The sequence below is a fragment of the Pelobates fuscus genome, chromosome 13 (genome assembly GCF_036172605.1).
Source record: "Pelobates fuscus isolate aPelFus1 chromosome 13, aPelFus1.pri, whole genome shotgun sequence".
NCBI classification, from domain to species: Eukaryota; Metazoa; Chordata; class Amphibia; order Anura; family Pelobatidae; genus Pelobates; species Pelobates fuscus.
The window spans coordinates 36,445,061-36,470,352 of record NC_086329.1 but is presented as its reverse complement, the minus strand read 5'-3'; the positions used below and the strand labels follow the sequence as shown (position 1 = coordinate 36,470,352).

Sequence of the window (25,292 nt, the reverse complement as noted above, 5' to 3'; positions counted from 1 at the left end):
AGTTAAGTGCCTCTTTGCAGAGCGCGGAGATGCTGAACGTCAGTGCGGCACATGGTGCAGCACTGCCCCAGGAAGCACCTCTAGTGGCCGTCTGAGTGACTGCCACTGGAGGTGACCCTAGGGAGCAATGTAAACCCTGCATTTTCTCTGAAAAGACAGTGGTTACATAAAAATGCCTGCGGGGACATACTATACTAACCAGAACAACCATATTAAAGGATCATCATAAGGTCAGGAACACAAACATGTATTAACACCACCATCTAGCCCCCCTGGGCCCCTCATGACTCCATAAATATAGTAAAAATCGTACTGTATTAAAGCCAGAAGCTGGAAATCTGCATGCTGTTAGACTTAGAAAAACAAGCAGTCTGCTGACACGTGGTAGCCTGATCCAATCACAGTGCTTCCCCATAGGATTGGCTGAGACTGACAAAGAGGCAGATCAGGGGCAGAGCCAGCATGATTCAAACACAGCCCTGGCCAATCAGCATCTCCTTATAAAGATGAATTGAATCAATGAGGAAAGTTCAGTGTCTGCATGCAGAGGGAGGAGATACTGTGGATACAGGATGCTGTGCACAGTGCTGCCCTGTGCTCTGCTGACAGCAGATCTGAGTGGATGGAGGCATATTATGCCTCCATCAACTCTGAAGTCCCTCCGTTTCACTCTGAGTGACAGCAACTAAAGGTGTTCCTAGCTTTCAATGTAAACACTATATTTTATCAGAAAATACAGTATTTACATGAGAAAGGCTGCATTAAGCTGAATTTGTTCAGGTGACTCTAGTGTCCCTTTAAGCTGTAGTTGTTCTGGTGACTATAGTGTCTCTTTAAGGCAAAATATACACAATATGAAATACACTGGCGTGTCTAGTTTCACAAATGGTTCGCCTTTGTGGGATATTTGAACATTTAAACTGCTAAAATGCCCCAAATTAGACATGGGCTCATCACATTCATCTACCAAAATTCTAACTGTAAAAACTAAAATGGTCAAGATAATAGCGTTATAGTTTGACAGGGTAGTAGCAAAGGCATACACCGTGGTTACTGTTGTACTGAGAAGATGTAGCTAAACACACTATGTGATTTTGTACATGAGGAGGACATATCAGGTTTACGAAATACACATTAAGAAAACGTGTTATGTGTGTTAAATAAATAAATAAAAAAATGTGCTACAATATTTAGCAGAGGATGGTTGTTAGATGGCTACTTAAAAGGGTCAAAATACAATTAGCTAAATAGTTTGTGAGGTCTATTTTATATAAACATATACTTTCGTGAGGCAATTTTATTTTCTGTGATGGCTATTACACTTGCAAGACAAACAAACCAAATTCTAAAATTGTTCCACTTTGAAATTGTATTTTACCAAAATTAAACTGAAATCGTAGACAATTGGTGTACTCTGTAAATCAGTCCCTTTTGGACTGGCGGGGGTGATCCCGGCCTATACCTTGGCGGTCCCATAGGAAGCTGAAGGCACCTACTCATACCCAACACCGCTTGGCAAGCGACATGGCAGCTGCCGCAGGCTCCTCCATCCAAGCTGGTATAGAGTGGGTCGTGGTGGAAAGACTCACCATGACCTTTGATGCCATTTGGGAGAAGCTAGCGGCTTGCATGTAAATCGCAGCCCTTGCTGCACCAACTCCACAGCCTCCACAAGGTTCTACACTTACAACGGAGAAAAGGGAGGGAACCTCCCCACGCTCGCCCGCACAAAGTAGAGACGAAGACCGCGTGTCGAGGGTGACAGACAAAAGGCGCAAACATACCACAAGCCTCCACTTATGCAGATCCCACTACACTATACCAGAGGGGCGACAGAGGCCGCCTTCTGGCTCACCCCCAAACCTCTGCAGCCTGCTACGCTATCTGCAGGAAGCGACCTTTCACCTGGCGTCACTTTACCAGCACTCGGCTGTGGCCTACCCCAGAGGAGCATAGTTGATGTGAGACGGAGACTCCTGGTGGCAGACTAACTATAGCCCCGAGACTTTCATGTCATATGTTAATTTTACTTAAGTTTTAAAATACCCATTTCTACCTTTTCAGTTGAATTCTTTCACTCCACCTAATTACTTTGCTTTGGGTCTGGCTCACACTCTCTCAATCTGCTTAACCAGCCTGCTTAGAACTACTAAAGCCTGTCTAAACATCCAATGCATACACCCTGACCTACTTCCTATCCATATGGCAATTTTTATGCATTAAGTACCTTTTGTCATAATTTTAACTTTAAAAGAAAAAAAAGTGCACTTTCTTCATATAGTTTCCTGCATAACATTATAAGTGGTTTATTATCCTTAATATGTACAATATCCATGTTATCTTGCTGCACATAAAAAATTAATTATAGTAAATAATATGTGTTGGCGCAGTAACAGCACTATGTAACTTGTTGGTGCTTTATAAATAATAATAATAAATTATAAAAATGGAAATTGGGTTTAGCACACAAATAGCAAAAATTGCTTGCGTCCTTAAAGGGGTCTGTCACCTAAACCGTACTTTCTCCTATTGTTTCCTCATCCCTTCCTCGATCAGAAAATCTTATTTTCTTAATTTCTAATCTATTTCAAGGCACTACCATGTCGAACATATTTTTCTTACACGTTACAATCTTGAAATCGGGTGGAGATTAAGGAAAGCGCCACTGTCTTTGTCAAGATAGTGGAACGTGCCTTTAGCTCCACACTTTGTCAGGAGTAGAAAAAATACGTGAGACAAAGTCGTCCCTAGATCAGAAATGGGAACAAAATAAGATAAGAATCGGATAGAGGAAGAGGAAAAGGAAAAAATAGGAGAAAGGTAAGTTTGACGTTACAGAGACACTTTAAGTATTTAACAACAAAACTGAAGCTGTGTTCTTAAGGGGTTAAAAGTAGAAAACAGACTGTACCTGGTTTGTTTTGCTCTGTGAATCTTCACCCTAAGGAGCCGCCATAGATTCCCCAGTGACAGGAAGGCAATATGTTTTATAATAGAATGATGCTCTGTCAGGTAAGTGAAAAGGTGGTTTGCTACCCCAACTACCTAGCAGTTTATTCACTTCATAACAGCAATAATGTAACTATAGATACTACAGACAGTGCTAATAAGGATAACCTAAAATATAGTTCTATAAAGTTACAATAAAATTGCCCCAAAGACAATCAAATCAAAAAGCAATGCAAATAAATATCAAAATCAGAGCAGAAATAACTAATCCGGTTTTATTTTTATTATTTTTTGTGCAACAGTAATAGTCACTATGTATAAAAAAAATGCAACAAAACAAAACCAAAGTGTCCCTTGTGTATCACGTATCCCTGCAAAATGTAACCTACTAATAGAAACAGTTTACAGATGTTGCAATTGAGCATCTTCTAAAAACGGTTTCTATAAGATGGTTACAATTTGTAGGGATACTTGATACACAGAGAAACTGTATCCTTTGCTACATTCTTTATACATAGCGACTGTATTACTGCTGTACTTATAAAACTGGGTTTTGGATAAGCATGAATGCTGCTATATCTAGTGGTGCACTTAAAAAGGGGGTATCTTACCCTTTACTCAAAATAGTGCATAAGCAATAAAACAAATATACAAAATATCGTGCAGCTGATACAATATCAATAAACAAGATGTAAACCAAATAACTAGGAATGCTCACATGGATCAGAGCCTAAAAATAATAAGGCTCAATGTTCTCGCAAGTTGCCTTTAGAGGTAGTGACACACACTTCTTTTTCTGGATCAGCACCCTCGAAAGGGAGAAAACACTAATTGCAGTAATGGTGCAGATTGTCTGGACCACTTTAAGAGAATACAGATGCAGGAAGTGCTTATCTGGATAAGAGCCAACAAGTCCCTGGCTCTAGGTTAACGTCTTGATGTCACTCATGGGGTGACACTGCCCACAATGGCAAACCGTAATGCACAGGTAGTGAATATTGCTAATTATGTTAATAAGATGATAAATATTATATAGCAATATTTTATTAGTACTTACATGTAGAAAACAACAAAAGGGCAATAACAGTAACCTTAAAATAGTGCCAAAACATGTTTTGCTGTAAAAAATAGGCTTCCGCAGCAAGCATAAAACAAACTTGAAACACTGTCCAAATTTCAGCGCGGTCACGTGATTATTCCATCTAATCTGAAGAGATCTTGGTTAACTGCCCTTTCACCTTGCTTGTATGGTGTGTTTCCTCTTCCTGTCCCACCTGTCTGATTTTAGTATTACACAAAAATAAGTCCTGCACTCAAACTCCCACTACTCCTGGGCGGCAGCAACGACCATAGCACACACCAGCCACAATACATACAATAAAAACCAAGGGGGAAAAAAGTTACCTGCGCACTAGCCCAAATCCCTGTCGATATTGAAATAAATGGATGTTATTAGGTAACTCCAATGGCAATTAAATGTAGCCAACCTTCCACGTCAAGGCAAACCACTAACAATTCACCTTGCTTCCTTCAGCTTCAGGTAAAAATAATCTCTAATTGGACAGAGAGGGGTATTTAAACCCCTACATAATACTGCTTGCTTGCTTCAGTATTAGGCAAAGAAATCTCTAATGAGACAGAGAGGGGTATTTTTCTAAATCGGTTTAGAAAAATACCCCTCTGTCTCCTTAGAGATTTATTTGCCTAAAGCTAAAGGAATCAAGGTGAATTGTTAGTGTAGGACGTTACCTTAACGTGGCAGGTGGGCTTACATCTAATGATCATTGGAGTTACTAAACCTCCATTTATTTGGGGTAGTGCGCAGGTAACTTTTTTTCTTTGATTTTAATATTAGTCTGCACTGTTTTTTTTATTTGTTTGTCTGTGCATTTTGTTTCAAAATGGTTGAGTGTTTTATTGTAACTTTTGAGAACTATATTTTATTCTATGATTATTAGCACTTTCAGTGGAATTTATATATGTTCTTCATTGTTCCTGCACTTGAGAGAAGTGCTTTACTGACTTTGCTGCTACAAATAGCTACACTTTTTTATTTATTTATTTTTTAAATATACACCTTTTTAATGTTTCCTTTAGGCTATGCTTGCTGATAATTAGTTTGAACCAAAACAAAAAAATACATATGGAATTGTGTCGTCAAACACATTCTGACCCTGCTTGAGTATGTACGTGTGATTTTGGTTTTATACAAAAAAACAAATAGAAGACTTCTAAAAATGTAGTGGACACTGCTCAGATTTTTGTCTTAGATTTGGGGAAGCCACATCACATCTGTGACTTTGACTGCAATGTAAGTCATACATCACGCTTGTTACAAAAATGATACAATCAATGTTATCAAATGGCTGGTACTGTACCTATGACATTTTGTGAGTTGTTACCGCAACATGTGCTTACAGTTATCATTTTATTAAGTTAACTCAAACTAAAGTTGTGAACACAATGCAAGCATGATCTTAATATCCATGTTTCTGTTTAATAGAGAAAGGCAGGTCAACAAATGCAAGAACAAAAAGGGGGCCAGAGAATGAAATTAAAAATAAACTTTAGAAATGCAAGATGGAATTGGGGGAATGAAAAGGATATATGCTAATTAAATAGGTATGGTGAAATGAAGATGGGATGGACAGGAGTGCAATAGTAAATAGCAATTAGTATGTGATGGTCCTGATTGCATGATAAGTGGAGGAGATAAAAGGAAATTGGATGAAAGTCGTTGCTAGGAGGATGAGGGACAGATTAAAAAAGGAAGTTGTTTGATGGCACATGAAGAATAGGGTGACATAAGAGAGGAGATTGAATGAAGTGAGGAGGGAGATGTGGAATAATGAGAGACGGTGGGTACAGTGCAAAGAGTAAAAGGGAATGAAATTAAGAGAAGGGAAAAATCTAATATGAAGAGGGGACGGATAGAATGGTAAAGAGAGAAGACAAATGGTAAGGACGATTGAATTAAGGAGATCATGGAATGAGAAGACTATAAGGGAAAAGACGGGTAGCATAGAGCAAGGGGTAAGATTTAAGTTGGTGAAAATAGGATTAGGTAGGACTGAGTGGTGTAGGGACTGAAGGAACCAGAGAGGAGAAATCATTGAAAAACTGCGTAAAGAAAATGATATATCTTCATCTCTCCCTCTACATATATGCATTACACAGACCTGTTTCTCCAGTCACTTTCCCACATCTGCCACTGACAGGAATGTAAAAGAAGTGAGAATTCACAACATTATAAATTCATTTCCATGTTTTTTAATTATTCCAGTTAAACCAAAGAAATGTAAGTTTATCATTAAGTAATTATACATTATGTACCTTTGGGCTCTGCCAGTGAGGCGGTCTGTTCCTTTAGCGGCACTGCCTATAGCCGGTACAATATTGGTTACATCTTCATTCACCGACACTGGTTTTTCAGCACCTACAAAATTAACATAAAATCTTCATTTTTTACAAAAAAAATGTAAAGGGACCAAAACAACTTTAGCTTAATGAAGCAGTTTTGGTGTATAGGTTATGCCCCTGCAGCCTCACTGCTCAATTCACTGCCATATAGGAGTTAAAGCCCTTTGTTTATGAACCCCAGCCACACCTCCCTGCATGTGACTTGCACATACTTCCTAAACACTTCCTGTAAAGTGTCATCTAATGTTTACACTTCCTTTATTGCAAATTCTGTTAATTTATAATTTTGTATCTCCTGTTTTGTTAATAGCTTGCTAGACCTTATAGAAGCCTCCTGTATGTGATTAAAATTCAATTTACAGAGCAGGAGAAAAAAGCTTTGAAAATGAAGACACTTTGGTTTCATGCAGGCTGTTTCAACCACAACCAGGGGAGGTGTGACTAGAGCTGCATAAAGGCAAAGTGATTTAACTCCTAAATGGCAGAGAATTAAGCTGTGAAACCTCAGAGGCATGATCTATACATTAAAACCGTTTCATTAAACTAAAGTTGTTTTGGTGACTATTGTGTCCCTTTAAATATGAATTAAGAAAAAACAAAAAATACCTGCCACCCCTAAATATGTGGAAGACATGGTTCCATTTATACAATTTTATCAGTATACTGTACTTGAAAATGTATACATAATGCTATATGTTTTAGCATTACTGTTCTTTTCAGATACATTAGTAGTCAAAAGTAGTTCATGACAGACCCATTCACCAACCATCTTAAGGGCCCGAGTAATATCACTCACCTTTATTATCTGTCACAGACCGGCGATTTGGAAACTTTCTGTTTCCCCAATCTCCTGTAATAAAAGCAAATTATGCAAGTTCTGCCTTGATATCTTAATAGGTCACAGCACCATCAACCAGAATGGTTCCTTCAGCATAACTGGTTGCATTCTTGTAAACACTTTGCCAGAGGACAGGGTTAGTCTTTGACAGTCAATGCACACTGAGTATGTATTCTATCAGCAAGATGCAAGCCATCTGATTAGTAGGTCTCTTACAGTCTCCGACATTGTTAAATTCAGACGATTCATCCATTTCTACAAAAGCAGCAAGGTCCGTGCCATCTCTATTTCTAGAGTTTTTAAAGATAGTGCCAGAGAAAAGAGATTTTTTCACACAGACTGCAGCCTTAAATCTGTGTCACAGCTTGCCTGTGTTCACTTTTTAAAAGTTACTGCGCGGGCCTAAAGTCCAAGGTTAATGAGACTGAGGGAAAGAGAAAATCACTGCCAATTGAGGTTAGAAGAGATTTATTTGTAGTTGCTTTAATCTATTACACATAACACACTATGTAAACTGTTGTAGGCTATTCGAGATGTTGACATCTACATCCCTTTATGTTTTAATTTTGATATTGTGCAAGCGATTTCACAGATTGCAAGTGAGATGACCAAATGGCATTTTGGAGTGAGTAAAACAGAATAAATGGTAGTGACGGCATCGGGGGTGTTTCAGGAGGGCCAGGGGGATAGAAGAGGTGAATTGTAAAGAAGAGTTAATTTGTAAGACTCTTTAAACAGAGACGCATTTGAATTTGTCCTTTTTAGTTTTCACATGCAATAAAAGTTTACACCTGGACTTCACCAGAATCCATAAAATAATGTGCAGAAAATGCTGGTGTATTGCATGTGATCAAATATTAGAACTTAATTGCCTGAAAATAAAAGTTTTAGACTTGAAAAATTGAGAATATTTGAACAGTTTGCCATTTTTATCGAAAATCACAGCAAATAGTATTAAGCACTGAATTTCATGCATTAAGACACTAGAATTAAAGCACACAATGAACATGGTATCAAATTTCAGAAAAGTACAAGACAAGAACAGTCAGCCTATAGGTACACCCCAAACCACCCCCCAAAAATATAAATGAATACTTGGGCAGCTAAATTGCTGTACGAGGGCCAGAACTGATGGATAAACTGGTAGCATCATACCACGGTTGCCATCACTTTATTCATAGCCCCGTTCACAGTTTAGCAAACCGGCTGAGCTCCAATCCACTAATGCTCAGTCCTGCAGGAAGGGGTGCTGCCCAAGTCGCTTGCATGTACAATTTTACATCACAGCGCGGAGCAGGTTTACAGCTACAGCAAATTTAGCAAAGCACTGCAGTTACAAGTCACTTTCGGAAGGTTGACATTGAGCGAGGTACTTTCTGCACCATGGAACATGCAATGGCGCGAAGGCATTATGGGGCTTAGACTGACTCTTTAATAGAGAGGACCAAGTTGTAATTGTATTAAGATCTTTTTAATAGGACATTCATCTTCTTAGGAGCAATACGTGTTTTTATTTATACAGCAGCAACATATTTCTCAGTGCTGCACATTAAGTAAATTACAACAATAAATACATGAAGTTATGCAAAACAGAACAAGATGTTATGGGAGCTCTGTCTAAATGAGTCTATAGTATAAAGTAGGGGTAGGCAACCTTTGGGTAGTGCTTTGCCAAAGTAAAACTTTTTTTTAGTCCCTTAGGATGCTGGCCCTATTTTATTAAGGGGACACTGTAGTTAACAAACAACTTTAGCTTAATGAAGCAGTTTTGGTGTACAGATCATGCCCCTCCAGTCTCACTGCTCAATTCTCTACCATTTAGGAGTTAAATCACTTTGCTCATGCACCCTAGTCACACCTCCCTGCATGTGACTTACACAGCCTTCCTAAACACTTCCTGTAAAGAGACATCTAATGTTTACACTTTTTTTTATTGCAAATTATGCTTCATTAAAACATTCTTATGTCCTGCTCTGTACATAGCTTGATAGACCCTTCAGGAGCCCCCTGTATGTAATTAATGTTCAATTTACAGAGTAAGAGATAAAAACATTTAAAAGAAAGTAATAAAAACATTTTGTTTTCGTGCAGGCTGTGTCAGGGAGGTGTGGATTGGGCTGTATAAACAGTATCACAAATAATTTAACTCCTAAATGCCAGTGAACTGAGTGCTGGAACTTCAGGAGCATGATCTATACACCAAAACTGCTTTGTTAAGTTAACGTTGTTTTAGTGACTATAGTGTCTTTAAAGCACCTACATATGCTATTATCAGTGGAATCTCCTCTCAAAATATTAATTCCATCCCTACAGATGACAGGTTCTCTCTATAGCAGCTACCCTGGTATATTCATCTGGAATACAGCAGTGAGCTCATAAAGTGTGACGTGTACACTCCAGACAGTTTCTGCATTGCAATAATTGTGGTTTTCTAAAGATTACCTGCCACCACACGTACATGTAATGGCTATATGTTTTTAAATTCATGCCGTATCTAGAAACGAACCAACCTCCACCATTTACACGAGGACCACCATACTCTTCAGATTTTGTTTTAAAGTTTGGGCCATAGATTAGGTTACATTCCGTTTTGTTCACTGCTGTGTCTGGTACAGAAAACCGTACTGTGATGCAGTGAAGATAACACAAATTGATCACACCCGTGTATATAGCCTGCTGGATGGATCCAAACCCATTCTTCCCTATATGTTCTCACGGTTGATTTACATATTTGTCTCCACCCATCAAGCCACTGTTTCTCTAGAACATATCTATACTTACTTTCATTGACTATGTCTCTTGGCAGTTTAATGTCATCTTAATTTAAATTATGTCCCATTTCATTATTTGAAACCGGTCTCCTTTCAGGTGAAAACAGAGTTTCTTTAATGTCTTATCCAATAGCTTTAAGGCTAATTCCAATCCACATTTCCCACCTCTCCTTCCACCACTTCTCTCCCTTCTCCTACTCCTCGCTGCACTTACAAGACCCAACTCACTCTCCTCTCTTAATTTTAGCTACTGCCAACCTTTGTGTGTGCAGTGGAACTCAGTCAATATTGAGATGCAAAGGTGTCAGAGCACCCTCAGGGATGTAGAATTTATATGACCAGACGCTTGGGACATGCAGTTACTGGCGCATAGTTTATTTTTTAATTTAGCCCAGCTGCAGGAAAGAAGAGTCAGCTCTACATTTACTGTAGGTACTTGCATTGGGCATATAGGGGAGGGTGTATTTGCAGGGAGAAAGATCTCTCCTGTCCTGTGCGCCAGCCAGAGGAGGAAGTGATGACTGACCTCCAAAGCACTTGCAAAGCTGCGCAGGAGTGGACAGCAGCAGCCAGATAACAGGATTTCTCCCATGGCCAAGGCTGGCAATTTAGAGAGCAAAACTGCTCTGCACTATGTCAGAGAAGGCACCTGTCTACCAGTTCAGCAGGTGCATACTCTGTCCAAATGTATAGTGTCCATAGCAAGAGCGACACAGAAGGCGAGGGAGCTCTGATTTTCACACACTGACTGCACTACTTCCTTGCGCTTCGTATTGTGATGCCTGGAGACGCGATGTGCAGTCAACCCAGTGCTGGCAGCACCACAGGGAGCTGTGCAAGCAATGCAATGAAGGTCAGTGCAGCTCTCCACTGAGCCCCAGGAGAGGAACCACAACAACTCAACAGTAAGGTGACCTCAACAAAAGAAACATACACAAAACACTATTATTTTTGTGTGTGTGTGTGTGTGTGTGTGTAAGAGAGAGTAATTGTGGCTGTTTGTGTGTCTAACAGTTTTTGTGTACATCTGTGACTATCGTTGTGCATCTATGCATGTGTGCCTCAGAGTAGGAATCTGTCTATTTGTATATAAAAATGTGCTGTGGTGCTCAGAGTCAGCCCGCAGCCCTCATCAAGCCATAACTCCAATGAACATTAGGGAAGCCACTCTTCTGCTAAGATTACAGAAAAAGAATGTGGCAAAAATACCCTCAAGCATGTGTGTCTAATAGTATGTTTAGCTGTGTAATTGTGTGCATGTAGTGCTTTGTGTGTGTGTAGTGACTGGCATTATATGGGTGTCTGGCAAGGTGCAATCGTATGATTGTGCCAGGTTGTGTTCATTGGGATTTGTGTCTGACAGTGTATATTTGGGGAAGGTGGGGAGGATGGCTGTGTATGTATCCCATGAATGTGTCTATAGTGCATTTTTGTGAGTGTGTATCTCTGTCTCTGAGGAGGTGATCACTGCGGTCTGCACCCGCCGGATATGCAGAACACATTCTCCCCAACTCGATGCCACCGAGAATTTAATCACTGCTGGACTACAAGGATCAAGGACCCCGCTGCAAAACCAGTGATTTAGAACACCATGCAGGACCACCAGGGATTATAGCCCCCTTCCCTGAGGAAAGCTAAGAAAGAAGGTGTCAAAAACAGAGCACATACAAACACATGACATACAGTCAGCACACACACTAATTACATGCTTCCAGAACACAACACAGACATTATGGGAGGCAAATGGAGAGAAATTATTCACTAAACTCCAAACTAAAACCTGTCTATGTTCAGAGCTCTAACCAGGGGCCCTAATCTGAAAATATTTTAAGTGTCAGGACAAGTGGATTGCCATCATGGACAAGTAGAATGGGATACCACTTCAGTCCTTGGACAAGTACATTTTTCTAAAATTTCCACACCCCTGTCCCTTGAGGTGACAACTCCCCGGGGCTTCAAACCATAACTCCCAATGGAAACACTCCTGTACCAGGTGATGGTGCAGCACCTGAAGCATGAGAAAGCAATGTTTCCTTACCAATACTTCCATCTGCTCATTCGTGGCTGGATGCAAGTGACACGAACACAGCACAGTGAGTATGTGACCCTGCTGTGTCATGTAGTATACACTACAGCATTCACAGCAAGATGCCAGGAGAACAGGGAAAGGGAACATGCAGTGGGGGAAAGCACATATTGCTCTTATTCCACCTCCTGCCAATGCCCATAACAGGACTAGTAAAAAAAAAGAAAACCAAAACAACATTGCTAGGAATCAATGTCCACGAAAATGTGAGGTCTGATTTTAACATACAATATAACCAATAAAAATAAAATAAAAAAACAATAAAATATTACCCAATACCATAAGTTTAATTCATTGTTCCACAAAATACACATTTAAAACAAAATATTTAACCTTTGTAGAAACTTTTTTTTTTATTCTTTGACAGTTCTCCTTTAACAACTCCAAGTTCTCAGTACTGCCGTTTGAAGATGGCCTTAACATGCTCACCTTTTCGGATACAAACTCTATCCTCCTGTTTGGAGTCATTTTCAAACCTGTCGAGAGTAAGACAAATAACACAGGTTCATTACTTGCATTGCACACATTCTCTACACAATTTCTTACAATATGGAAACGGAGGAGGCATTGTAACAAAGTATACACTCAAAACAGATGGTTCTCTTTAAAGAATAGCCATCACCTGAAATGTTTTAAGGGAACAATCAACAGGCTAAAAAGTGCATGTATAATATTGAATTGCAATTCCCAACATATACTGAGAGGGTGCTGACTCACGAGGTCATCTTGTTTGAGCAATTATGTGAAACATGTAGTGAAATCCTGCAGGATGTGGGCTCAGTTTTTGCTGAGTCCCAAGAGTTTTAGGTGAAAGGAAGGTATCCGTTTACATCATGTGGGAAGCTAATCCACAGCCAGATCATTGTTTTTGAAATACCTTCCATTTAAAGATACAATTTTCTTTCCATAAGTCAGTCTTAAGCAATATTCCCAAAAGAGAAATGCTATCTTCATCAAAGCAAGCCACTGTTTGGCTCTAATTACCACTTAAGATACCTGACCGTTTTTTTCCGGTTTGGACTTGAGGGCCATTTAGGAACTGCATTCTCATTTCCAAATTATCAGTGACACTTCCGGATTAAAAAAAGCAAAGCTTACAGCGAGCGGGTGAAGTCAGCAACCAATCAGGAAACTTGATTTGCAGAGCAACAACTAACCAATTCACTGTGCAGGAAACAGGAAATTATTGATAATAATGCTTGGTGTCTGATGGCCACAGTTGGCTAGCACTCCATTACTCACAATTTGTAAAAAGCTACGTGGAGTTAGACTTCCACACAAGTCATAGATCGCTTTTAAATGTTGAGTGCATAATCTAAAATGTATGCAGACACAGACTATTTCTGAATATGAACACTTTAAGTGTTTATTTAAAATTATTCCTAAAGAATAACGTTTTTCGGTCCTCATTATTACATACAAACTCCTGTAAGCACAACCTCTCATGTGAGCTAAACACACAGGAGCATTTCAGTTCAATAAATACATTTTGATTTAGAAATAGAGATACGAGTGAAAGAATGTGTTAGTACATATTTTCAGTTTTATGGGCATCCCAGGCGCGTCTCCACTCTCCTCTTGAATTCTTGTGCCGCGCAATTCGCTCAAGGTCAATTTTCTCCCTCTCTTTTTTCCACTGAAGGTACTCTGCACGCTCCCGTTCAGCCATAGTCAAGGTTGAATCGGAGTTAACTGTGTCACACTTTTCTTCCAGCTATTACAAAAATATATATATATTAGTTTCGGCAGCACTATTTCTCGTTTTCATTTTTTTCTCTAAGCAGAAATCATACAGGTAAATCGTAAAAATAAAGCAATGAACAGTGCATTGATACATTTGCAAAAGTGGTCATATAGAATTTTAGTTATAAAACGTTAGCATGTAATTTGTGTGTGAGCGGTCCATTTTAAAGACATGGGATAGAACCCTAAATAATATAATGCATGTATTTTTATTTCTGCATGTTTTCTTTCTTGGGGGTAGATGACAAAACAGCTTGCAAAACTCTGCCTGCAGCCTTTGCAAGCCAGCCCTCTTTCTGCAGCACAGACTTTAAGTCTGCAGCGGGGACTACACCAATCAGAGGCTTCTTCTTGAGAAGCCTCTCTGTTTGAGCCGATAACACACACAATGGCGGCTTTCCCATGCTACTCAATGAGCTGTAGTACAGTTCATTGAAAATGGAGAAAGGCAAGAACACTTCAGCTTAGATCACTTGCCGCTTCCGTTAACTTTGTGGAGCCAATGGAAGCAGAAGAAAACCTTCCTGGCTCTCTGCAAGTTTTATAAACTGTCACAAATATGACAAGACTCCGGACGCATAAAGAGCTTTAGCAAGTGTACCTTTAAGTTCTTATCAATAAAATTCCAAGTGTTCAAGACTGAATTAAACTTTTTTTTCACACCAAGGTTACAAGATTCTCACCACTTTATTTTGATCTCTGCTAACGGACTTCTTTACTCCATCTTTCAATGTCCCATCACTTTTCTGTTCCTAGAATATGAGCAATATGGGTAAGGCTGTTGAATAATAATAAAAAAATCACCCAAAAACCAGCAAGCAAAAAGATGCCCTACATAATTAAAAAAAGACACTACAATCACCATAAGGTAACACATAAATTAAAAGACCACCATAATCACCATAAACTATGCTGCACGAAGTTGACCTACCGTGTGTATAAGATTGGTGTATATACGCCAGAATCAAGAGAGGAGTTGGCCTTAAAGCTTATGAAGCCAAAAGACCTACATAACAGTGGGCAGGATAAAAGTCTCCAAGGCTAAGCCTAGGTGAAATTGACAGATTAACAAGTTCCCATGGTGTTGGGATTTGGTATCACGGAACATTCATTTGTTGAGAAAGACAAGTTTTAAAATGAATTATTTCTTGCCTGAGTGTAACAGACATAACAGAATACAGTAATAGCTTTGTAATCAGTGATGTTTATGGACTTAAATGATAGTACAGGTGTTCCTCACTTTACGACGGCCCACACTTACAACCAGATTCCCTACTTTTGTGAGCTGGTTTATGTTTGGGAAATTTCCCCAAACATAGATTAGAGGAATTCTCTGCTCTGGTGCATATGTCTACGTTCGGGTAAATTTCACCGAACATAGACAAGCGCACCAGAGCAAGGAATCCCTCTAATCTATGTTCAGGGGAATTTCCCTGAAAATAGAAAAATGCACCAGAGCAGGGAATCCAACTAATATATTTTTGGGGAATGTACCCCGAACATAGATTTGAGGAATTCCCTGCTCTGCTGCGCTTGTCTATGTTTGGGAGAATTTCCCCGAACAAAGACCTGCACTTGTGTGCATGCTCTGTAGTGCATCCTCACTTACCGACCAATTTGTTTTACGACTGAGTCTTTAGAATATTCTAAATAATTTCCACAGTTGAGAATTAAAAAAAGCCATGGGGCGGGGCTTGAGCTTTATGGCGGCTGTGTTTCTTGCGAGTTCCAAGCTTGATCTTTATATTTCATTCAATTTACTTGCCTGCCTGCTAACCAGCCCAAATTATGAAGTCTAAAATTTACCTGATCCTGGAGCCAGCAGAGGTGCCTCAGATTAATCTGACTGATTGTAGTTGGCACAAATTCTTGGAGCTTCAATCAGGGCCTAGTGAACCACAGTTGGGGGATATCCCAGTCTCACTGGCTTATTCAAGGCATTATCGTGTATCTCTGCTGCTGTACCTGCTAGAACCCTGGACACAGCCCCTGAGCACAAGATGATGGCAGTGCTTCTTCCTTGTGGTCTTGAAAATATGTAGCCTGCGCTGGAACATCATGACCCACTTGCACACTCATTGAGGCGGCTAAAAGGTATTCTATCGCTTTTGGGCCTCTTTGGAGCCACGCCACATCAGCCACCCGCCGGAGATTTGGAGAGCCGGCTGGTGAATGGGCCTTATTTGCAAAATCTACCTGGGCCGGGGGCAAACAGGGGCACGACCCCATCACATCGTCCAAACGGATGGAAAACTGACTGTTACCTGTGGCACTGTAGCATCCCTGCCTTCTGCATCTCAACTATGGAAATATATTCCGTGGCTTTAAGATGTTGGCCTGTTACCCGAGCCATGGCCAGAGGGACGCCATGCGTTGCACTTATAGCATCGCTACCAATCAAGCCTACCACAGGCATGACTTTTTTTCCAAAGGTTTTCCAAACTTGGGCATTGGCTGAGCGTTAGTTTGCCAGACAGAGCAGTATTTCCACTCACATTATGTTTCTCACCCACGAGCAGTAATATCCAGCAATTTCTGCTGTCTAGCCTTACATGCAGCATTACTATTTAGTGGCAATATTAGTACTTATTTTATAGGACTAACTCATGCCAATCTAGTATGGTGTGCAGTGTTATATTCAGTAGCACTATCAGTATGTGTAATGGTACTAGCTCATGCAAATATGGCCTGTTCTAGAGCTTTATTGTCTGGCAATCGCAGTAAACGTTATAGTGCTGACTTATGCAAATCCAGCTTGTTATGCACTTTTACTTTTAATTACCAGGTCTACCTAGCCTACTATTTTTCCTACACTTGGTTTCATTTGTTAGTCTAGCTTGCATTTGTTTATTCCTTTTCTATAAAAGAGCTTATGTTAAATGTTGTTGATCAGCTAAATAATGTATGTATGCGTAGCTTGTTTTAGTTGATTAGTTTAAAAAAAAATGAGGTAATGCCAGTCAATTGTACTCCGCTATAATACATCTGTACATCGTATGTTTTAATTCTTCTCATGTATGTAATGCCTTCATATTTACCTCAATAATAAAAATAAAAAAAAACACAGACTGACAATAAAAAATTAACTAAAACTCTTAGAAAATGTTGATTTGTCCTTAAATTGACTTGTTATGGGGTGGGGCTTGGCTGCCATGCAGTGAGGAAGCACAGGGTTGCAGCTCTCCTGAACCGACCAGGTTTTATTGACAATACAGCGAATAATACACCTGGATTCAACCACATTTTTCCAGGTACTCCTGTCTAAGGAATATCTGGTAAACACAATGTTACCAGGCAAACAACCGCATCTTATCTACACAGCACTACACTACTAGCGGCCTAACTGTGAATTTGGAACAGGAGTTATGGCCGCTCTACTGTAGCCAGCATAGCCTTGCGACTGCATTTGCCACCCTCATTTCCTCCCCCACCTCCCCTTTGGACCGGCGTGAGTTATTTCAGTGTACACCGCAGAGGCCCTAATGCTTTGTCACCAACCAGTGGAGATGTCAACAGAGTCTTTTCTAAAATGGCAGATGCCATGTGCCCCTCTGTTTCTGAACTAGACAGAATCTTTGCTGAGTATTGGCAGAAGTTGAACCAACGTCCGCAATATCCTGCTCGACAGCGGCAGAATGACTAGTTACCCCAGAGGTCACCTTTGGGTTCAAGCAAGAGACGTGGGCTCAAACCCCAGGTGAGGCTTGAAAAAGGCAGAGGCGATTGCTACTTCGAAAAATGGCAGAAGCTAGGCCTAGTACACAACGGGCTGTGGACCCCATTCCTGACAGGGCCCAAACGAAACAACAGCAATATCCGAGGCCCATCGTGGAAAGAGCGGTATGCAACCCTTTCAATGTTCTGCATTACACTAAGGCCATGCTTTGACACACATTGGGTTCTGAAAGCAGCCAGAGGTGCTATGCCGACCCTGCCAGGATTACACTAATGCCACATGGTGATCCAACGCCTCCATATCAGTAAAATATTGAGCCTGACAAAGTTTTCAATGGAGGGACTTTGCTCGGCCCTTTTAGGAAATCAGATGATTTCAGTACTGGGCCCAAGACTCTCTCTCTCTGGCATCGTGCCTGGCCTTTATATCACATATTGGCACTTGTCAAGTACTTGTTTTATTTTATATTACTTTCATGTTATACCTTTGATTTTGTTATTTTTATGACTGTGTGGGGCATACACGTCTTGCATACTTGGGGGCCTCCTGGGTTTTACACTCTTTGTTAAGTCGTTGTAATCATGTTGCTTACTGTTTACATCACATCACCTATTGTTACTTTGCATGACTTCCTGGGTAAGGTATGGGTACTTACTGAGCAACATTACACTAACAATTACTCAAGCCTATAAATGTGCCTGTATTTTTCTCCTAAACATATGGTGATGCATCCATAGTTTATTATACTGTTATCTGTTTTTTTTTTTTCAATGTATTTTATTTTTGGTCACACGAAAGTGTGTATAAAGGAGTGGGGTACAGAAAAGAAAAGGGGAAACATGGGGGGGGGGGGACATTGGTACATAATACACCATACATCACATATCACATAGGTCCCAACAACCAGATGTACATCAATTGTACATAAATCAATCAATAACAGGCGCTTGTGGTCTCTTGTCTGTCTGGGCTCGAAACGGGGACCATCCGAGTTGTGTACCTTGTTACCATTTGTTGGCGCCATCCCTGTGGCATTGAGACGAAGCTAAGTGTTGGGGTAATAGAGAGTGTAGGGAAGGGGGGCAGCAGTTGGTATATCTTGGGCAGGGTAGCTTGAGGTCTCCTATATTAACTTAGAAGAGTCGAGGCTCCCTTTTTTTTTTTTGTGCTATTATTCCTCCTTTTTATATTCCACCCATCTGTGCCATCTTATCCCATGTTTGTGTTGGTTGCCGTTTAGTCGGCTTGCAATAGTTTCGTAAGTGTGCGCCGACTCTATTCTATCAAAGATTTCATTCATTGTAGGCGCTGGCTCGGCCTTCCATCTATGGGCTATAGCTGTTTTGGTCGCCATAAGGCAAAGGATCAATAGGTAAATCTCGTCTACAGGAAGGGGGCACGGGAAAATGTGTAGTAAAAAACATTCTGGTCTCATTGGGACCTTGATCCCCATCTTGTTATTCAGGAACTGCGCTAAGGTCTGCCACACTACAACAATCTTTGGGCACGTCCAAAATATATGGTAAAGGGTCCCTATTTGTCCGAGACATCTCCAGCATGAGTTGTTCGTCCCTGGATAGATGTGGGCTAGCCTGGACGGGACCAGAAACCAACCCATAGTTAGTTTACAAAATGCTTCCCACTGGGAAAGACTGTGGGATGCCTGTTTTGTTTTCTTTTGAGCCAGATACCAAGAGTTTACTGGGAACTGTATCCCCATGTCCGTTTCCCATTTCAACATATATGAGAGTTTGGACGCTATATCTTGGAGTGAGAGTGTGGTATAGCATAGAGACAGTGCTTTTACTTTTGGTAGTTTCCCCATACATTTATGGAGAAACGGAGGTAGGAGGTTGATATCTTGTAAACTGAGCTTGCGTTCCTGTACAATGTTCCTAATTCTCAAGTAGGGGAACAATTCCCTTGTCGGTAGTTGGTACTCCCTAGCTATAACCGGGAATGGTTTAATACCCGTAATGGTCAGTAATGATCGTACATGGTGAATTCCCTGACGTAGCCAGGGTTCAATCTGCAGGTTGGTCGTTCGGGCAGTTAATGCCTGAAGTGGTGCTGCAAGGAGCATGTCATTACCTTGTAAAAATAGCGGGGTAGTCTGCTTCCATAACTGGAGCAGTGTTTCAGTGGTTGGTAGCACAGAGCCATGCGAGGGGGGAGTCGTTCCCGTCCATAGAGCCAGTGGGAGTGAGCCGGAGGTCATACACGCATTCTCCAGCGCGAGCCATACCGGAGGAGATGGTCGTTCAAGAACCGTGAGTCCTTGAGCCATTAATGAGGCTTTGTAGTATAATTTAATATTGGGTACTCCCAACCCGCCTTTTGTAAAGGGACGCCACAGTGATCTCTGTTCTATCCTTGGGGGTTTACGTTTCCAAATGTGTGCGTTAATTACGGCCTGAAATTTCTTTAAAATAGGGTTCGGGATGGATATGTGCAGGGTGCGAAAAAGATATAGTATGTGTGGCAGCGTCATCATTTTTACGGTGTGGATCCGTCCCAGCCAGGATATTTATTTTCCTTCCCACTCCTTAGTTTGTTTTTCTAGTTTGTGCATAAGCGGGATGTGATTTTCTCTTATTATCGCCGAGTGTGATACTGGCAGCTTAATGCCCAGATATGAGAGGGAGGTTTTTCTCCAATCGAAGGGGTATTGCATTTTTATGCGGGCAAGTATGGGGGAAGCGAGCCCTATCGCTAGTTCTTGTGTTTTTTTGGCATTATTTTTATAATATGACATCCTCCCGTATTTCTCCAGTAGTGCTAGTAGTTTTGGAATGGTAGTTTCTGGTTGTGTTAAAAATAAAAGAACATCGTCCGCAAAGAGGGCTATCTTTTGGGTCCCTATCGGGGTTTTCAGGCCAACGATCTCGTGTTCTAATTTAATGTGTCTTATCAGGGGTTCCATGCATAGGATAAATATTAAAGGAGACAGCGGGCACCCCTGCCTGGTACCATTCGTTATCTGAAAGGGTCGTGACAGAAACCCTGAGTTGAATATTTTGGCTGCAGGTTTGGAGTATAGGACCATAATGCTCTTTAAAAATGGTAGCGGGATACCCATATTTGCCAACACAGCCTTCATGTATGTCCAGTTTATGCAATCAAATGGCGGGTATTATCCCCTGGCTGCCTAGTTGGAACGAATCCTGCCTGTTCCTTTGAAACTAAATCTGACAAAACAGGTTGTAATCGCATAGCTAAGAGTTTGGCATATAGTTTTGTATCTGCATTTAACAGCGAGACGGGCCTCAGATTAGCGCATTCAGTAGGTGGCTTGCCCGGTTTGGGGAGCGTAACAATGTGGGCTAGCAACATCTCCTTCGGCATGGACCCTGTTGCTGCAAAGAAGTTAAAGAGTTCTGTCAAGTGCGGTGTTAGTTGTGCCTCAAATGTGGTGTAAAAATAGTTGGAGAACCCATCTGGGCCCGGTGCTTTATGTTTGGGGAGTTTGCGTATTGCGTTTCGCACTTCCTCCTCTGTAAACCTAGCCGCCAACAGGGAGCATTGGTGGGCATTGAGACGTGGCAAGTCCGCTTCCTGTAGGAAGGTTTCTACGTCTGACTCAGTTGGGTGGTGTAAACTGGTGTCCTGTTGGAGATTGTATAGCCTATCATAAAAGGATGCCAATTCATTTACTATTTCCTGCGGGTTAAATAATTTTGTCCCTGCGGCCGATGTCATATATGGGAGTTTGGATTGTGTGTATTGGGTTTTAAGGCGTCGCGCGAGTAGTTTGCCTGCCTTGTTCCCTTGCATGTAGTAGGTGAGTTTCAGCTTACGGAGCTGCCGTTCCATAGTGAGTAACGAGACTGCATGTAGCTCTTTTCTTATGTTCGCGATTTTTTGGGATACGGTTTTGGTTGGCCTTATTTTATTGTCACTATCTAAAGTTTTAAGTTGTGCCGCTAGGTCCTCTGCCTTGTTGCGCACCTTTCGTTTGTTTATCGACCCTATCTGGATTAGGAGACCACGCAGTACGGCCTTAAGGGCCACCCATTTAGTGGCGATATGTGAGGGGTCGTGCCGATGGTCATCATAGAATGCCTCAATGGTTGCGCCCAATTTGGTAGCCGTGTCTTCATTGTCTAAAAGGGATTCGTTCAATCGCCACGCACTCCGGCCTCGTGCCGGGTACATGGCCCTGAACGTGGTAATTACCGGTGCATGGTCGGACCAGGTCCTTTCTCCTATTTCCACTTCCACAACATTTACTATGGAGCTTTTGTCCACCAGACACATGTCGATACGGGAGTAGGTGTGGTGTACCTGCGAGAATTAGGTGTAGTTTATGTCCGTTGGGTATAGGGTGCGCCACGTATCGTAAAGATCGTTCGTATGGAGAAGTGAGCTAAAGGTGTGGCTCATTGTGGTGGCTTGCTGTAGTGGGTGTTTCCCTTCGGTTCGTTTTATGTCTAAGTCGGGGTTCATCGTGCAGTTAAAGTCACCACCAATGATGATATGCCCCTCACGTAGTTTGGTTATTTTAGTCAGTGCTCGCTTAATAAAAGAGGTTTGAGAGTTATTGGGCGCATATATGGATGCGATCGTAAGTTGCATACCATTCAGCGAACCAACTACAATTAGTAATCTCCCTAACTCGTCTTTAAACATCTGAGTAAGTTGGAAAGCCCAATCCGCATGGAACAGGATGGCTACTCCTCTCGTTTTAGTAGGTGAGAGGGCATGGAAGGCTTGGGGGTATTTTGAGGATATTAGGATAGGGGTTTTTTTCTTGCACATATGAGTCTCCTGTAGACATACTATGGCTGCGTTGGATTTATGAATTTCTCTAATTGCTGAACTACGTTTAAAAGGGCTATTCAGGCCATTCACATTCATAGAGAAGCATTTAAAGTGGTACGACATTGAGTAATAGAGTTATGCTTGCTATAGAGCTCGCTGGAGATGGTCTAGGAGTGTTAATGTTCAGGGCCCTTGAGAAAAATAGCGTTAATACAGGTACCCTAATGTGGCTTTGTATCTTGCGGTGTTTTAGATAGATATAGGGGTTTGCTGCCGGCAAGGGATGGGGTAGGAAAATAACAGGGTTAAACCAAAATACAGGTAAAGTAAGTATGTACAGTGCCTCTCGAACTTGAGAGTAGAACATGGGGTACAATGGGGAGCCTATACGCTCCAGGTCCATTGAAACTCCCGTGGGGGTTCGTGCGGAGCGGGTCCGCGTCCGGGCCAAAAACGTATTTCTTTTTTTTAAAGAATCGCATCCCAGTTTTAATTCCATCTATTGGGAGGGATTTTGGGTGTGGACACTAGCCTCCCAACGTTTACAGGCTGCCGATATGTCATCCAAAGTCGCTCAAATTGCACCGAGATACAGAGCCGTCGTTTAGGCGCCCCGCCAGTTTTTGGGCTCCACAGCTTTCCACCCTATCTGTATTCCCCTATGGCAGGGGGGGTGGGGGGGCGACGCTACTCCTTCCTGGTCAGCGCTGGCGACCCCTCCCAAAACCTAAGGGAGTCAGTGTCGGTCATGTTCAACGTTTCACATTATTTGCCATATTGTAAACATATACATCAGTCATCCCCCCCACAACTTATAACAGTATACATCAATATATGCAGGAGAGATACAACTCCTAACGAAATTAATGCTTATTGCTTGGTAAGGTCATTCCGTTACCAAGTAGCGTTAAATTCTAATAACAGAATTTGGGGTCCCCTATCAATGCGGGAAGAGACACACATATAGTAAGCATTGGCCACCATATGAAACATTTGCCAAATCGCTAGCAATCGAAATTGGGTATAATACTATGCGTTTTTTTTTTTGTTTGTATATTATTATTTTTTATTTTTTTGTTCCCACATTAACGGTTTACATTGGTGTATTTATCATACTAATACCACTTTCTTCGTCCGTCGGCATCAATCACCAGCGTTTTGGAAGTGAGGAGTCTTGAGGAAAGTAGGGGTTCTTTAGACGTCAGTCCTTGTGGAGCAGGTAATGTCCCAATTGCAGCAGAGCGTTCAGTTGAAAATGTATCTTGTAGCCTATTGTATTACGTTGATAGACAAATTCAGAAGGCCAATGTCCCTCTCTGCCTTTTAGCGAGGTGGAGGGCCTACCATCTGCCACTCCGGCCGTATATTTCTCGTGGCGGACGCCTTTTCTGTAGGAGTAGAGACGTCTCCTTGCGCGTTCCAAAGGCCCCAGGTCTTCAGCGTTGCCAAGCCACCCGCCGGGTCTTCCATAATGTGGAGTTTGTTGTTTCGCCATATGAGGAGCTTCGTGGGGAAACCCCACCTGTATGCTTGCCCGTGGTTGCGCAGGGTTTTGGTCACAGAAGAGAACTCCTGGCCATAGTTAGGGCCGATAGGTCGGCAAATATCGATATCTTATCGTATGGTTCAGGTAGCGTCGGGGCGGACCTGGCTGCCTTTAGGAGCGCTTCTTTGGCCCTGAAATAGTGAAAGCGGACAAGAATGTCTCGCGGCACCTCTGCGGCGAATCGGGGTGGCTTGGGCGTGCGATGGGCCCTGTACAGTTCCCACATATCAGCGGTTAGGTCGGGCACTAGCTTAGAGCACAGGGCTGTTATACATGAGGGGATTTGGTCTCCACTCACCGACTCCGCTACTCCCCGAAACCTCACATTGTTCTGGTCCTCCATGTCCGCCATTTTGTGCCAGAGTTTAGTGTTTTCGTCCTCCAGTTTTCGTATTTTGTCCGCCATTGTGTTGTGGGCAGAGCTTAAATCATCCGTCCGGCGTTCAATCTGGTCCGTGCGGTCTCCCAATTCCGCCAGTTCTTGGTGAATACCAGATATAATAGACGTGAAGTCTTCCTTTAATGTAGTTCTCAGGTCCATGAGCATTGCTTTTAGGTGCTCTTTGGTCACTTGGCCATCATCCGATGGAAGTGGTGCGGGCGGCTCGTTGGCATCATGCACAGGGGACTGCGCCCTGCTATCGGCGCCATCTTGGGCCTGTTTCTGACGATCTTTTTTGTTTTGGCGGACCGTGTCCGTTAATTTCGTTTGTTTCGAAGGTGACATGGCAGTCTGGTAGTCCTCGTAGCCTCCCCCTCCGTTAGCAGGGTGTGGATTCGGGAAATTTGCGTTTTAAATTGGTATTCTGGCCCGGGTGTGTGCGGAGCTCCTACTCCATGCGTCCGTCCGTGCCGGAAGTTGGACACGCCCCCCTTGTTTGTTTTTTTAAAGTAGCAATTAAGCCAGTATGCAAAGCTTCTTCCTTGTTTTCCAAAAATAGATACTGCACATACTTATTTCAGCTTGGATTGTTATTTTAAAACTCAATAAAAATGTGACTAACAATAAATATTACACCTGAATAAAGTGGTCTGGATGCCATGACCCTGTCTCTTTAAGCATGCAACTGAAAACACTCCAGTTTTGCAGTAACATAAAATGTTTTCAGTGGAAGGTTAATGCCTCTAGTGGTCGCAGCTCTAACCGAGTAAAAATACGTTATAGCTCAAATTATTCTCATTTGCCTCACATACACAGCCTTCAAATGCTCCCCTACAGGAAAACATTGGATTGGTTGAGATCATCAACACTGATGATCTCAGCCAAACAGGCAGCATATGTGGAATCAGCTACTTTGCTATATATTGCTCATTTACATCCCAATAAATGTTGAATCCGTTTTCGTATAATTAAATTGGACTAATACTAGTACACTGCTGCTCCTTGCAAATTATTTTTAGGACTTGGAGGATACTTTAAAAATGTAAAGAAGGGGGCGGGGCCTTAACCACATGGCGGACTGACGTGTGGTGTGGGAGAGCTCGCTCCTGCTTCAGCCTGC

General features: G+C 41.7%; 1 protein-coding gene across 2 annotated transcripts in view; it reads right to left on the bottom strand.

Annotated features, from left to right (window-relative positions):
• The window catches only part of CCDC9B (coiled-coil domain containing 9B), an 85,266-nt gene that overhangs the window by 9,351 nt on the left and 50,623 nt on the right, over positions 1-25,292 (bottom strand). For both annotated transcript variants that reach the window (XM_063440281.1, XM_063440280.1), the window contains exons 8-12: positions 14,491-14,559; positions 13,597-13,778; positions 12,494-12,540; positions 7,166-7,219; positions 6,283-6,385 (exon numbers count right to left, since the gene is read on the bottom strand). In XM_063440281.1, coding sequence (XP_063296351.1) covers positions 6,283-6,385; positions 7,166-7,219; positions 12,494-12,540; positions 13,597-13,778; positions 14,491-14,559 — 455 coding nt within the window. The remainder of the gene's footprint in view (positions 1-6,282; positions 6,386-7,165; positions 7,220-12,493; positions 12,541-13,596; positions 13,779-14,490; positions 14,560-25,292) is intronic.